This window comes from Miniopterus natalensis, chromosome 11 (genome assembly GCF_054644295.1).
Source record: "Miniopterus natalensis isolate mMinNat1 chromosome 11, mMinNat1.hap1, whole genome shotgun sequence".
Classification (NCBI taxonomy): domain Eukaryota; kingdom Metazoa; phylum Chordata; class Mammalia; order Chiroptera; family Miniopteridae; genus Miniopterus; species Miniopterus natalensis.
In genome coordinates, this window is record NC_142091.1 from 37,756,424 (window position 1) to 37,771,938 (window position 15,515).

General features: G+C 44.5%; 1 protein-coding gene across 5 annotated transcripts in view; it reads left to right on the forward strand.

The window, feature by feature from the left end:
- Nucleotides 1–7,080: 7,080 nt before the first annotated feature.
- MAP6 (microtubule associated protein 6) overlaps nucleotides 7,081–15,515 on the forward strand; it is a 65,594-nt gene continuing 57,159 nt past the window's right edge. For all 5 annotated transcript variants that reach the window (XM_087822208.1, XM_087822205.1, XM_087822206.1 and 2 more), the window contains exon 1: nucleotides 7,081–8,032. In XM_087822208.1, coding sequence (XP_087678334.1) covers nucleotides 7,113–8,032 — 920 coding nt within the window. In that variant the 5' untranslated portion in view covers nucleotides 7,081–7,112. The remainder of the gene's footprint in view (nucleotides 8,033–15,515) is intronic.

The window sequence follows — 15,515 nt, forward strand, 5'->3', positions numbered from 1 at the left end:
CATTTATAAACTTCAATTTACTCTATTCTTGTATCACTAAATGCCTATCAAACTTTCCACTTAGCTGTCATCTAAAACAAAACCAGTACAGCCCAGCCGGGCGTGGATCTAGGATCCATCGACCTAGATCTAGGATCGATCTAGGTTGAGCATCGACCTAGGATCCAGGAGATCGAGGTTCGATTCCTGGTCAGGGCACATGCCCTGGTTGTGGGCTTGATCCCTAGCTGGGGGAGTGCAGGAGGCAGCCAATCAATGACGCTCTCATCATTGATGTTTCTATCTCTCTCTCCCTCTCCATTCCTCTCTCTGAAATCAATAAAGATATATTAAAAATAAATAAATAAATAAATAAATAAATAAATAAATAAATAAATAAATAAATATAAATAAATAAAACTGAACCAGTATAAACGTGAACTCCACCCTAGCTGATCCTTTCTCTCTTTTTCTGGCAATGATACAATGCTGCTATTTTTCCCAGTGTCCCTTCCACTGGCCCTCTGATTTCATTCAGTCAACAATATTTTTTTGCTTGCTTGTTTGTTTTCTTTTTTTGGCTAACTGCTTTGTGCCAAACACAGTTGTAGGGAATGGAAACAGTAGATAGGACAGGCAAGGTCCTAGAGAACACAAAGGAGTTCACAGTCAATAGTAGGGCAGAGGATGGTGTATTAAACAAAAAGAGAGTCACAAGTTAACAGATAAGATAATTACAGAGCATAACATGATACATTAAGGAAACAAACAGAATGATGAGAGAGAACTAAGGGAGCTCATACTAAATAAGATGGTGAGAGCGCCCTGGCAGGGTAGCTCAGTTGGTCAGAGCATTTGTCCTGGTGCACCAAGGTTACGGGTTTGATTCCTGTTCAGGGCACATACAAGAATCAACCAATGATGCACAAGTAGGTGGAATAGCAAGTTGATGTTTCTCTCTTCCTCTCTCTCTCTCCCCCTCTCTCTCTCTTTCTCCTCTCTCTCCCTCTCTCTCTCTCATTCTCAAAAACCAATAAATAAAAGCTTAAAAATAACAAAAACAAAGAGTAAGAAAAAAATCTCCACTTAAAAAAAAAAAAGATGGTGAGGGAGGGCTTGCTTGAAGACATGATATTAGGCAAGACTGGAAGGATGAGAATAAACCATTTAACATATGAGCCGAAAGAAGAACATTTTAGGCAGAGGAAACAGCAAGTGCAAAGGTTCCGGGGCTGGAAAGAGCCTGGTATGTTTCAGGAACAAAAGGGAACCAATGCAGCAGAAGCGCAGTGAACAGTGGGATGCTGTATGAGGGCAGGCTGTTAATAACCTGAGCCACATCATGTAGGGCCTTGAAGGCCTTGGTGAGGAGTCAGATGTTATTCTAAGAGCAGGGGGAAGCCACTGAAGAGTCATAAACAGGATAATGCCATGACCCTTCTGGCGGCTAGGCAAGGAGTTGCCCCCAACAGCCCAGGTGCAGATGGTTGCTAGGTGAGTTATCTCCAGGCATCAGGAAGGGAATCACTCCAATTCCATTTACACTGTTAGAGTGCACAGAGAGCAAAGCCTCCAACTGCTTTTTGTAAAGTCATCATAACACCGTTGGCCATCCTGATAAAAAGGCTCAGTAAAAAGAAAATGGATCAAGCTTATTTATAAGTATTAATACAAAAAGTCCTTAACATTTTAGCAAATAGAATTTGGAAGCACATTAAAAGAACAACACATCACAACCAAATTGGCATTATACTAAAAAGGCAAGAATGGTTTCTAAATCTCCTATATTAGGATTAAATATGTTGGAAGCACAAAGTGGAAAAGACATGATCATGTCTGAAGATACTGAGAAGACATTCAATAGATTCACCATATGTTCTTTTTTAAAATTGATTTTTAGAGAGAGAGGAAGGGAGAGGGAGAGAGAGAAACATCAATGTGAGAGCGGAACATGGATCAGCTGCCTCCTGCACGCCCCCTACCAGGGATGAAGCCCGCAACCCGGGCATGTGCCCTGACCAGGAATCGAACTTGCAACATTTTGGTGCACAGGACTATGCCCAACCACCTGGGGTCACCATATATTCTTGATTAAAAGAATTCTTAGTGAGCCATGCTGGACGTGGCTCAGCGGTTGAGCATCGACCTAGGATCCAGGCGATCGGGGTTCGATTCCCAGTCAAGCCACATGCCCAGGTTGCGGGCTGCAGCCAATCAATGACTCTCTCATCATTGATGTTTGTCTCTCCTTCTCCATATCCTTTCCTCTCTCTGAAATCAATAAAGATATATTAAAAAAAAAATTCTTAGTGAAATTGGAGTAGATGAATAGTTTCAAAATATTTTATGTCAAAAATAACATCATACTTAATGGTGAGATCCTGGAAACATTCCCATTAAAGTTGCAAACGATAATCCTAGAGGTACATTAGGAGCAACTGGATAAGAGACAGAAACGACAGGCATAAATAAGAATGAAAAGACAAAACTGTCATTTTTGTGAACAAATTCAAGGTCATCTAAACTATTAAACCTAATTAGAGAGTTTAGTACGGTTGCTGAATAGAGATCAATACACACAAAAATTCAACAATCCTGTTGTTTATAATTACAATAAAAGATGTAATTTAAGCCTTCACCAGGTGGCTCAATTGGTGAGAGAATCGTCCTGTACACCAAAAGGTTGCAGGTTTGATCCCCAGTCCAGGCGCGTACAGGGGACAGTTGATCGATGTTTCTCCCTCACATCTCTCCCTCTCCCTCTCCCTCTCCCTCTCCCTCTCCCTCTCCCTCCTCCCTCTCCCTCTCCGTCTCCCTCCTCCCTCCTCCCTCCTCTCTCCTCTCTCCATTTCTATCTCTATCTTTATCTCTCTCTCTATCTATCTCTATCTCTATCTCCCTTCCTCTCTCTAAAATCAATAAAAACATATCCTCAGGTGAGGATTAAAAAAATAAAAATGAAAATAAAAAGAAAATGCCATTTCCAGTTACAACAAAAACCATCACACAAAAACACAAAGAACTGAATAAACGGAAAGCTTTGCTATTTTTATGAGTAGAAAGTCTCAGAACCATAAAGTGGAAATTCTCCTTAAATATTTAACAAATTCAATGCAATTCTATAAAACATTTTGTAAAACTTTTTGTTTTCAAATAATTTGATGAGCCAATTCTAAGATTAATATGGAAGGATTAAGGGCACCATGAGAGCAGAGATGTTTGTCTATTTTGTTCAATTCCATATCCCAGAGTCTGGAACAGTGCCTGGCACCTACTAGGTGCTCAAAAAATATTTGTGAACAAATGAATGACCACTTAGAAGAAAAAGGAGAAGAGAAGGAGGAGTGTTTTACCCTATCAAATATTAAGGCCTACAATAATTTTAGACTATAAGATAAGCTCAGAGGTAAATAAACAGACCAATTAAAACAGAATATAGAATTTAGGAACAGATTCACATACATATGAAAACTTGTTATATACTAGAGGAGGCATTATCAATCAGTGAGGAAGGGATAGGTTATTTAAATAACCATGCTTAAAGAATTGGCTATTTAGCCCTAGCCGGTTTGGCTCAGTGGTTAGAGCATTGGCCCGCAGACTGAAGGGTCCTGGGTTTGATTCTGGCCACAGGCACTCACTTCGGTTGCAGGTTTGATCCCAGGACTGGTTAGGGCACCTGCAGGAGGCAACCAATTGATGTGTTTCTCTCACATTGATGTCTCTGTCTCTCTCTCCCTTCCACTCCTTCTGAAAAGCAATGGGAAAAATGTCCTTAGGTGAGGATAAAAAAGAAAAAGAAAAAAAGAATTGGCTACTTATATGAAAACAAACTAGATCCTTATCAATATTAATTAGGATTTGCATTCTACTACAAGTGTTATGAAAGTGACCTAATCAGAATTGGATTTATTTTCTCTCTTAAAAAGAATTCTAGAAATAAATAAAAGAAAAAAATTTAAATTACAAATAAACAAAAGGGTCCAGAGGTAGGCTGGTGCAGCAGCCCCACAATGTCATTAATGCTCCAGATTCTTTGTCTGCCTGTCCCTCCAAATCCTTAGCTCACAGCTTCGCTCCTCAAGCTGTCAAAGGGTGATTCACCTCTAACCCACGTCCATTTTTCAGAAAAGAAAAAGAGACACAGATAGTGTCAGAGCCAAATCATGTTTGTCTGACTCCAGAATCTACTGAAACACTCTTACTTATATTTCTGATAGAAGAGCTCCTACTCATCTCTCATTAGTCATTCATTCAGCACCTTGTAAATGAATCTCTCTTATGCTGACCATACTGTTTCCTAATTATTTATGTGCCTGCCTCCCAGTCCTCCCATAACACATTTCTCTAATTGAGGTCCCCCCACCCCCAGAGATAGGCTCCATCTATGTTCCACAGTGCCCAGGGCACAGAGCAGGCACCAGGAGTGTTCTGTAGAATTGGGGGTGGGAAGGGTCAGACCAGATTATGTTTTTTATAGAAATGTATTTCCTAATGACTGGAAAACAGTGCCAGGCATCATTTTATTTGTGGAACTCAAATCAGATCACCAAGAGGCAAAGACCCAAGTAGGCGGAAGTTCATCAGGTAATTAACTAATTGGAATTGTCTTCTCATCCTGTTTGATTCTAAGGTTTAACAAAATAACAAAACAGCTGAGTTTTGCAATCAGTTTCCAATCTAAACACCAAGAAAGTCATAAATAAATGACTTTCTTTCCCAGAAACACCAATGCCCCTGGCTTAAATGATGCTGAAAACTCTGCCTGTATTGGAGAGAAACAGAACTAGAGGCTAGTGAATATATCTAGGGGTATGGAGTAGAAGACAATGTAGGAGACATACATGGAGGGACATCAAGGAGAGACCTAAAGGTACTTGGAAAAACAAGGGGTCTTCCTGGAGAAGGCATCCAAGTGGCTGGCCTGCTTGGGAAGCTCTGTCTATGGGCTTCCTGGGTGGGTTCTTTGAATACTAATAGCTACCATTTATTGAACCATTGCTATATGCCAGATGTTGTGGTAAGCACTTTTACTGCATTATCTCACTTTTAAAAATATGTTTTTATTGATTTTAGAGAGAGAGGAAGGGAGAGGGAGAGAGAGAATTGACATGAAAGAGAAACATTGATTGGCTGCCTCCTGCATGCCCCACCAAGGATAGGGGCCCCAATCCAGGCATATGCCCTGACCAGGAATCCAACAGGCAACCTCCTGGTGCATGGGATGACACTCAAACTACCTGAGCTGCACCAGCCAGGGCCCTCATTTTCATTCTTAGAACAACCTTGCAAGTTCATAATTGGTACCCCCATTCATAGATGAAACTAAAGGTCAGAAAGTTGGCCATGCAGCTAAGAAATGCAAAAGCTAGGATTTGAATCTCTACGGATTCAATTTGACTTGGAGCTTCTGCTCTCAGTCCTTAATTATCTTCACAAAACCACTTTGAGGTAACTAGTATTTCCTCTACTTCACAAGTGAGGTGACTGAGGCCCAGGGATGACCCTACTCACCCAAAGACATAGATAGTTAAGTGTCAGAGCCAGATCAGGTCTGTCTGACTCCCAAGTCTACTCTACCACACAGGTAGAGGAAGACCAAACGCTAGGGGTCAGGAACATGCCAGAAAGCCCCTACATGTCAGGCCCTACCCTTTCCTAGGACACTGCCCCCTTGTATCCCATTCACCCCAACTTTACCACTTCGGTCACTAAGAATCTTAGTTTCACTGCCTCTCTCCCCCAGTGTGGCCCCTGGGCTGAATGAACAGGGACTGGGTGGTTCTTGGGAGGCCCCTGCTCCCAAAAAAAGGAATAGCCAGGGTACCACCAGCCTGGGGGTCCCCATCTCCACACATCTGAGCAAGGCCTGTGCTTAGGCCTGGTAAGTGCTTGGATCAGGAGCCGGCCAAACTGGGTTCAAATTCAGCCTGGTGACTTTGGCCAATAACAGTAGCTCCCTTTTTAAAAAGTATCTATCCAGGCCCTGGCAGGGTAGCTCCATTGGTTAGAGTGTCCTCCCCACATGCGAAGGGTGCAGAGCACATACAAGAATGAACCAATGAATGCACAAGTAAGTGGAACAACAAATCGATGTTTCTCTTTGTCTCCAGTCAATTTAAAAAGATAGTGTCTATCCTGAGACAGACATTTCACTAAGGTTGCCTCCAAGTTGTTCAAGTTTGCCGCCCCTCCCCCCCATGATTGGTCCTATTTTACAAAAGAGGAGCCTGAGGCCTGGGGGAAGGGAAGCGACCGGCGTGAGGACAGCGAGTAGTCAGGCGCCCAGGACTTGAACCCACCTAGGCCTTAGATTCTGCTGCCGCGAGGAGCGGAGGAGGGAGGAGCTGCCAACGGGAGGAAGGCGGGGACGGCGCGCGGGCGAACTCCCGGCGGCGCGCGCTGACGACAGCAGGTGATTTTTTTTTCCTCCTGCGGCGCGCTTTCCCTCAGCATCTTTCCTAGATTTTTTTTTTTCCCCTTCTGAGTGGCAGAAAAGGGTGGGGTCGCTTCTCTGCAGCACAGACGGCGGCGGCGGCAGCAGCAGCAGCAGCAGCAGCAGCCGCAGCACCGTTGGGAGCGGCGGCAGAGGCAGCCACGCTCCGTCTCCGCTGGAGGTGACTGCCTCGGAGCCGCGTTAGGAGGCGGCTGCCACGGCACAGCGGCGCCTAGGAGAGGGGACGCTCACCCGCGGGCCCGCGGCCGCACCGCCCGGCCCTTCCTCTGCGCCATGGCTTAAGCCCCGGGCGCCCTCGCCTGCGTCGCCTGGCCCGGCGGGGTCCGCGCGCCGCCGCAGCGCTCAGGGCGGGGCGCGTCCCAGACGCCTTCGCCGGGGGCTCGGAGACGCCGTCTCTCCCCCTCCGGTGTTTGCGGCAGCCCGCGTTCCCAAGCCCTGTGCGGGCGGCTCCCGCAGGCTTTTGCAGCCAGTAATCGAAGGACTTGATCTCAGTGATCGCTTGGACCGCCCGACCTTCCCGGGTGCTTTCTGAAGGAGGAGGGCGAGGGAGGCAGGCCACCGAGGAAACAACGGTGGGAATCGGAGTGGCTGGGCGAGGGCCGCGGGACCCGAGGAAGGTGAGAGACTTGCTCTAGTACCACAGAAAGGAGGGAGGGCCAGCTTCGCAGCGAGCATCATGGCGTGGCCGTGCATCACGCGGGCTTGCTGCATCGCCCGCTTCTGGAACCAGCTGGACAAGGCGGACATCGCCGTGCCTCTGGTTTTCACCAAGTACTCGGAGGCCACCGAGCACCCCGGGGCCCCTCCGCAGCCGCCGCCGCCGCAGCAGCAGCCCGCGCAGCCGGCTCACGCGCCCCCCTCGGCGCCGGCGGTCGCCATAGAGACTCAGCCGGCCCAGGGCGAGTTGGATGCAGTTGCCCGGGCAACAGGGCCGGCGCCGGGGCCTAGCGGCGAACGCGAGCCGGCGGCCGCCTCGGGTCGAAGCAGACTGGGCCCCGGCCTGGGCTCGGGCTCCGGCTCCGGCTCCGCCGCCGGCTCGGGCCCCGCGGACTCGGTGATGCGTCAGGACTATCGCGCCTGGAAGGTGCAGCGGCCCGAGCCGAGCTGCCGGCCGCGCAGCGAGTACCAGCCTTCGGACGTGCCCTTCGAGCGCGAGACGCAGTACCAGAAGGACTTCCGCGCCTGGCCGCTGCCGCGCCGCGGGGACCACCCGTGGATCCCCAAACCCGTGCAGATCCCCACGTCCTCCCAGGCTTCACCGCCTGTTCTCGGGGCGCCCAAGCGCCGGCCTCAGAGCCAGGAGCGCTGGCCGGTGCAGGTCGCGGCCGAAGCCCCGGAACGGGCGGCGGCCCCCGGAGGAGCGAGTGTCGTCGGGGCGGGAGAGGCGATGCGCTCGGACGAGCGCTACACACGCAAGAAGGCGGGGCCGGCCTGGATGCTGCGCCGCGCCGAGGGGCTGGGGCCGGAGCAGACCCCGCCGCCCGCCGCCCAGGCCCAGGCCGCGGGCCCGGAGGGCGGCAAGGGGCGCGCGGCAGCCGACGCCCTCAACAGGCAAATCCGCGAGGAGGTGGCGAGCGCGGCGAGCAGCTCCTACAGGTGAGGTGCGGGACGCGGCTCACGCGGCGGGCTGGTCGCCCTTTCCCTCTACCCGAGGCTGCCCGGACTCGCTCTGCACGTCGCAGGCCGCACACGCAGCCCCCCCTCGCGCCCCAGACCGCACTCTCTCCCCGGCGCCGTCCCCCGCACCCTCCCGTGGCGGATTTCTTTCTGCTCGCTCTTACGTGCTCCTTCCCAAGGCTTTCACTTACCTTTTCAGCCACCTTTCCCCCTGCCCGCCCAACAAAGACCCTTTGCAATTTTTTCTCAGGCTGTGCCTCCACCCCGTCCCGCCCCACCCAACCTACCAGCTGCCTTAGTCTAGAAGCTGCCCCTTGCGGGCTCAGTCGCCACCCACCAGCCTCCTGCCTCCCCCAGAGCCCCATCCTTCCAGAAGAATTCTTTCCCAGTGACCAGTAACCCTCTTGGTTACTTGGCCTTCCATCCTCCCTTCCCCTCTCTCAGTCCCTGGGAGATACCTGAACACCACACCCTTTTCTAGATTCTCTGGGGGATCCTTATAGATCACCCTCCTCCTTCCACCCCTGAGCTTTGAAGTCAGACTCCTTAGGTTTCTTACTGGCTGTGATACATTGGGCAAGTTTCATAACCTTTCTGGGCCTCAGGCTCCTACTGACGTGATTGATTATAACAGATTGTTCTCTTAGAAGTGCCCGCTCGTTTATTAACTTAATATTCAATATATTTTTTTGAACCCCTACTATATGCCAGGCACTATGCTAGACATTGTGAAACTTAAAAGAGCTGATTCAAGGGGAGAATTGTGCCTGGCACATACTAGATGATTCCTACCTACCAAAGTCCCCTTCGGCCTCCTACGTGATGCCTTATTATTCTGATATTCGCTTCCTGGATGTGCCCTGTCTGGCCTTCTCTCCTTTTCTCCTGTCCCTTCACGTTCTCCAGATGTGTTTCCCATTTTCTTATCACCAAGAACGTCCTTTTTAGCACACTTCAATTCCCTGTAAATTAATGCTTTCAAGCAAGGGCATAACCTCTCTCTCTTTCCATTCTTCTAGAATTCTCTTTCTGCTGTAGTCGCAGCCCTTCCAGCCTGCTTTCTCATCCTTCATGCAGCCAATATGTATTTTTGAATGCTTAGCTTTTAGTCCCAACCTTATGCTTCAACCCGAATCAACCAGCTAACTGATCACAGTTGACTCTGAACATGGAACGTCGGGCGTGGAGGTTTCTGGGGAAGCAGATGTGCACGATAAATGATTGAGTGAAAGGTATCCAAAGGTGACTTATGGGGTCCTTCATCAAGGCCACTGCCAGTTGTGTCCTGCCCGCTGGAGGGTGTGGCCAGGAGGACTGCAGAATTAGTGTCTTTTGCTGAGACCCTACGTGCAGCTTCGTGTCAGACAGATGTCCCTCTCCAGTGAACGTATCAACCACTTCTTTACATGCTGAGGAAAGAATAGCATAGTTAGACACCCTCTCTCTGCTAAGACAAAATCCACCCCTCTCCCAGGTTTTAACTGGAAAGCGTTTCCCAATGAGGAGGGGCAGCTAATCTGTTGGCCACTGCTCCATCTTCCTGAATTCCACTTCCCACTTGGCATTTTTCCCTTGGTTTATTGTTACCATGACCACACTGGTCCCCCAGGAGTGTACCACTTCCCTGTAAAGCTCTGGGTCCTGCAAGGACTCACATCCTTTCCTTTGACTCATGGCTATCAGGAGGTAAAATTTTCACAATCTCTTTATGCTGCTACCAAGGGAACATCAAAAAGAAAAGAAAGGACGCAAATAAGCAAGGGGCATAAAAAACACACACACACAAAGCCAGGATATAGTTTTGTGATTCTGCCATGGCTTTCTTATTTACAGGGCCCCACTTCATTTCCCGAGAACCCTGAGGCTGGCCCAAGATTACGGAGTCCTGGTCTGGTCTCTTTATCTTCCTACTCCCATTCTATGACCCTGTGGCATGTGGGACCTGAACACCCACCAGACAGGAACTACCTCTCCTCACTTCCATAGAGTCAATGCCAACCAAGAGAGATTGCAGATTCTCAAATCTCCTTGGGTGATCCCACTCAGTTTATCCTGTTTCCAAGTAGGTGGGACTTGCTTTGTCCATGGACGATTGGCCAAACCGTCAGGGAATGACCCACCCTTCAGATACAACTCACTCCAAATATTTTTGCTTGTACCCATGTCCTGTATAGCCTCTTCCCCACAAACAACACCTAACTGTACAGTTAGCATGTCATGCTTTACTGTTAGAACTACACACAAACTGCAAGTGATTGGGTTGAGTAGGGGAAGGCTATACTCTTGTAGCTGGTGAGAATGATTATTTTTGATGGCTCTCAGAGTTCCATCACCTGTTAAAAAAATCTCTGAGCACCTCAAAAATAATTTTTCTAATTTGGATCTTCTGTAAAACTTAATTATGCATATGATTCTGGGCAGCAGTTCCATTGTGCTGGATAACCAGAAGGGTTTTGAAATATTAAGGGAATGAGTGTTGATAAGAGACATCAATTTCTTTAATGAACAATTTAAGTGCATGACAAATCTGATGTGAAATTTAATATTAATTTTTGTTCCCGAAGAAAAATAAACCAGTAATGGGGAAATGCACTTTGGGTGAAAGTAGATATGAAAAAATAAGATAATCAATTAATTAAGTATACTACAATGAAAAAATGCCTGGAAATTGTAGGCTTATCTGGAACATTGATTTTCCTTCCCTATTGTCTCACATTCTTTTCCTTGGTATGATTCTGAATGTCTGCTGAATTTAAATATGCCCTGTGTCTGCTGTAAATGAGCCTTACCTTGCCTTAGAAGCCAAGTTGTGCTCCATTTCAATGATAATTTGATTTAGAAACCCTTTTCTTCTGCCACTCTACATCAATCATAGGGTTTACACCATGGTGACTGGCTTATCTCACGGGCTTTACAAAGGACATCTGCCACATGATATCAATGGGAGCAGTTTGCTTAAATAAAGGACACATAATCCATCAACTTAATATATTGGTATATAATGTAAAATATACATTCGGTATCCAGGGTCATATACATACTAATTAAGTTTACCCTACCATATACATTTGGTAGATAATATCAAATGTCCTCTGACTCTATGGTTTTGAGAAACCTTTCCAATTTAACAGTTCATCTAATTCATAACCTACCTACACTAGCCTAGGATTTTTTGCATTCAAATGGTATCTAAAGTATCTTTAGAATTATTCACAATCATGAAGTTGATTAATTTTTAATACTTTCATATTACATAGATGATATTAGAAAATTGAGAAGCATTTGCTATTTTTAATGTTAAAGATGTAAAATTGAGAAGCGCGTCTTTGTTATCATTTGTAATGTTAAGGATGGATTTCACTGGTCAGCCATTTGTGACTTTAGACCTAGCTTTCTCAATTAGAAAATAGATGAGTCACAAGGAGGGGATTAAAATTCCCCTCTCAGTCAAGCCATTGCCCTAGCCTTCAGTTAATAGGGATAGATGGGGCAGCAGGTGCTCCCCATAGAAATGCTAATGAAAACTTTTCCTGGAAGAAATCAGCTGAGGCACCAGGAGGTAGAATTAATAAAGCAGAGGCAAAATACTTGAAAAATGAGAGCAGTCACAAGGAAATGAGAAAGAAAAGAGGCCTTTAATACCTGCCCTACAGTCTTCCATGAAGGTTAGAGAAAGGCCCATCTGACTTGACTCAGGCTGTGCAGAACTGCCCTGTGCCTACAGCGCAACTGCCCATTTCCCTAATTTCTCCTTGGGTATACTTCACGGCCACTCTTCAAGGATGCCTTCCAGGTTCTGCCATTCAGAACCAAATTTTCTTTTATTCCCTGTTTCCATTCTGTACGCTTCTCATTGTCTGCTGGATTGTAAAATCCTTGTCTGTTTCTGCCTCCCTTACCAGATCATGAACACTTGAAGGAAAGAGCTATATTTTGTCCATCTCTATACCTCTCATAGCATGATATTATGCCGAGGTGTCACAGAGGTTTGTTGAAGCCAGTGGAATTTTTTAGAGTTTGGTGAAAATTTTATTCACCTGCACATTGATTCATTTCATTCAGTTTCATTTAGTTGAATTTATTTCAGAAAGTGACCACCAAGCCTTTGCTGTGTATCAACTAGGATGCTGGGGATATCGAATGAATAAGTCATCACCCTTGTGTAAGGAAATTGTGTCTTCCTTATTAAAAAAAAAAAAGTCCAGTTCCTATTAAGTTAGCACTAGAAGTAAATGTTCAAATGAGGAAGGGCAGCAAACCTTACAGACCTGACTCAAGATGCACTGTCATCCAGGGCAGTGGTCCTCGACCAGGGCTGCGCATTGGAATCACTGCAGAACTTTTAGAGTGCTGATGCATAGGTATCTTGCCCAGAAATTCTGACTTAATTGGTCTGGGGTGTGGCGTGGGCATCTGAATTTTTAAAAACTGTCCCAGATGAGTCTCCTGTGCAATTCAGGTTATGACCTTCTTCCCAAAGGCAAAGGTTCTCAAACTTTAGTACACAAAAGAATCACCTGGAGAGCTTTCCAAATGCAGATTTCTGGGCCTTGTCCTCAGACAGGACGATTCAGTAGTTAAAAATGGAGCCTAAAAATCTACATTTTAAAAAGCACTCTAGGTAATTTTGATGCAGGTGAACTTGAGACTTTACTTGGAAAAACACTGCTTGGAAAGATTTCCTATTTTTAAGGTATTGAGTTCTCCCACATTCAAACATGGTGTTGCTTGCTATTTACTTAAGTCTTTTATGTCCTTCACTTACATTTTGTAATTTTTTCAAAATAGACACACACAATAGTTTTTAAGTTTTATTTTACTACAGTTAAGTCTTTAATAATCTAATTGGCTTTTAATTTTATGTAGGAAATGAGGTAGGGAAGCTATTTTTTTTTCCAGTATGGAAAGTCATTTATCCTAACACCCTGTTAAAAAATTCAGATTTTCCCCACTGATATCTCCTCTTTCACAATAGAGTCACATATGTTTGAATATATTTCTGAGATCTCTGTTCTATCCCATTAGTCTGAGCTAATGCCAAACTATCATGTATTTTTGTCTGATCTATTTTAAATTATTCTTCCTACTGTAAAGAGTATGTTTTCTTACATTTTCTAATTTGTTATTGCTCACATGCATTAATTTTTGCATGTTACTCTTGTATTCAGCAACCTAACCACACACTCTCTAATTAGTTTTGTCTGTAGATTCTCTTGGGTTGTCTGTGAAGATAATATATGTTTTTAGCAACTACCAATTTATTGTCTTCCTTTCCAATATTTATATAGCTTTGTGGTGTGTGTGTGTGTTGCTGCTGCATTGGGGAGGAAATTGGTATAGTTTTGACAGTAGGTGATAACAAACACCTTTGTCTTGGGACATGGGAATGCTTCTAAAGTTTTATCAGTAAGTATGAGGTTTGCTCTGTATTTTTATCAGATAGCTTTATATCAGGTTAAGACATTTCCTTTTATCCTCAGTTACTAAGGGTTTCTAAAAACGTGGATGAGTATTGAATTTTATTGAATACTTTTTCTGCATCACTGAGATGATCATGTGGTTTTTCTTTTTTAATCTGTTAACAGATTTTTCTAATATTGAGTCATCTTTGCATTCCTAGGATAAACCTCGCTTGGATAAAAATCTGTTTTGTGATGCTGAATTTGGTTTGCTATTTTTTATTTGGAATGTTTGCATACAGGGAGGGGGCTTGGGGACAGGGTGAAAAAAGTGAAGGGATTGAGAAGTGCAGATTGGTAGTTACAGAATAGTCATGCGATGTAAAGCACAGCATAGGGAATACAGTCAGTAATATTGTAATAACTATGTATGGGGCCAGGTGGGTACTAGAAATACGGGGTGGGGGAACACTCTGCAAGTGATTGTCTTACCACTATGCTGTATACCTGAAACTAATACAAAATAATAGTAAATGTAAACTGTAATTGAAAAAAAGTTTAAAAAAATATTTGCATGCATATTTATAAATCAAACTAGTTTACAATTTTTTTCTTTTTTATATTGGTATTGTGCAATATTAAAATCAAGGTTATGTCTATAAAATTAGATAAGACGATTTCTCTTTTTTCAGTTGTTTAGAACAATTCACATAACAAGAGCTGCTTAAACACCTGATAAGGTTTTTATCAGATTTCTGTACCTGGTGTCTTTTTCATGGGCAGATTATTATTATTACTTTTTTTTTTTTTACCACCAATGTGTTGTCTTTAATAGTGATTCATTTATTCAGCTTTTGTATTTCTTCTCAAACCAATTTTTAGTAATTGATATTTTCTGGAAAATTTTACATATTTTCTAATTTTTAAATTTATTGATGTAAAACTGATCATAGCATTTTCTTATGGGTTTAAAAATAATCTCTAGTTATCTGTAGTTATGTACCCTTTTCATATCTAATACTAATTTGTGCCTTCTCTCTCTTTTTCATAATTAGTCTTAATTGAGATTTGTTTTAGTTTTTTAGTGTTTTCAATGGATCAAATTTGGTTTTGTTGATCATCTTTTTTCTGGTAAATTTTGCTCATATATATATATTTTTAATATATCTTTATTAATTTCAGAGAGAGGAAAGGAGAGGGAGAGAGATAGAAACATCAATGATGAGAGAGTCATTGATCAAGCCCACAACCTGGGCATGTGCCCCGACCGGGAATCGAACCCCGATCGCCTGGATCCTAGGTCGACGCTCAATCGCTGAGCCACGCTCGGCTGGGCGCTCATATTTTTATTATTCCTTTTCTATTTTGCTCTGAGAGGTAGGCATAGGCCAGGTTAGGAGGTACAGTCTTATATCCCTGGCTAGGCAGTTTGGATTTTCCTCTAAAGAAATGAGTCACTGAAGGACTCTAAGACAGCTCCCACTGGCTGGCCACCTGGGGAAGTTAGAGAAAGGGAGGCCAATAGGAAGCTATTGAAATAGTGCACAAAGAATGACAAAGCTGGAGCTATGGCCGTGGGGTTGAAGATTTATAACATACTATAGTTAACAACAATAACAAAAAACAGGTCTTAATGACCAATTGAAATGCAAGGAAGAGAATATAATCCAGGATGACTTTTGTTTCTGGTTTGGGTAACTGGCAGCGGTGCTAGTCATTGGAACACCCTTTTATTTAGACTTCTATAATGACTATAGGGGAGAAAAAAGTCAGGAATAGAAGTTGAGCTTGTTTTTTAGTATCTAGAATTTGAGTTTTCTATGTGATATCTGACAAGAAGTGTTCATGAGCCATTGGTAAGTGGATCTAAAGCAAAAGAGAGAGATCTGGGCAAATTATATAGATTTCAAACACCCTGTTGATATTATTAAAGCCATGAGAGGAGGTGAATCACCTCTAGAGAGGGAGTAAGGAAAAGTAGCCATCAGATAATGGAGCCCTGAAGGATACGAGTATTTGGGGCTACTGACAGCAGAAGAATACCAGGAAAAAGACAAAGAGTG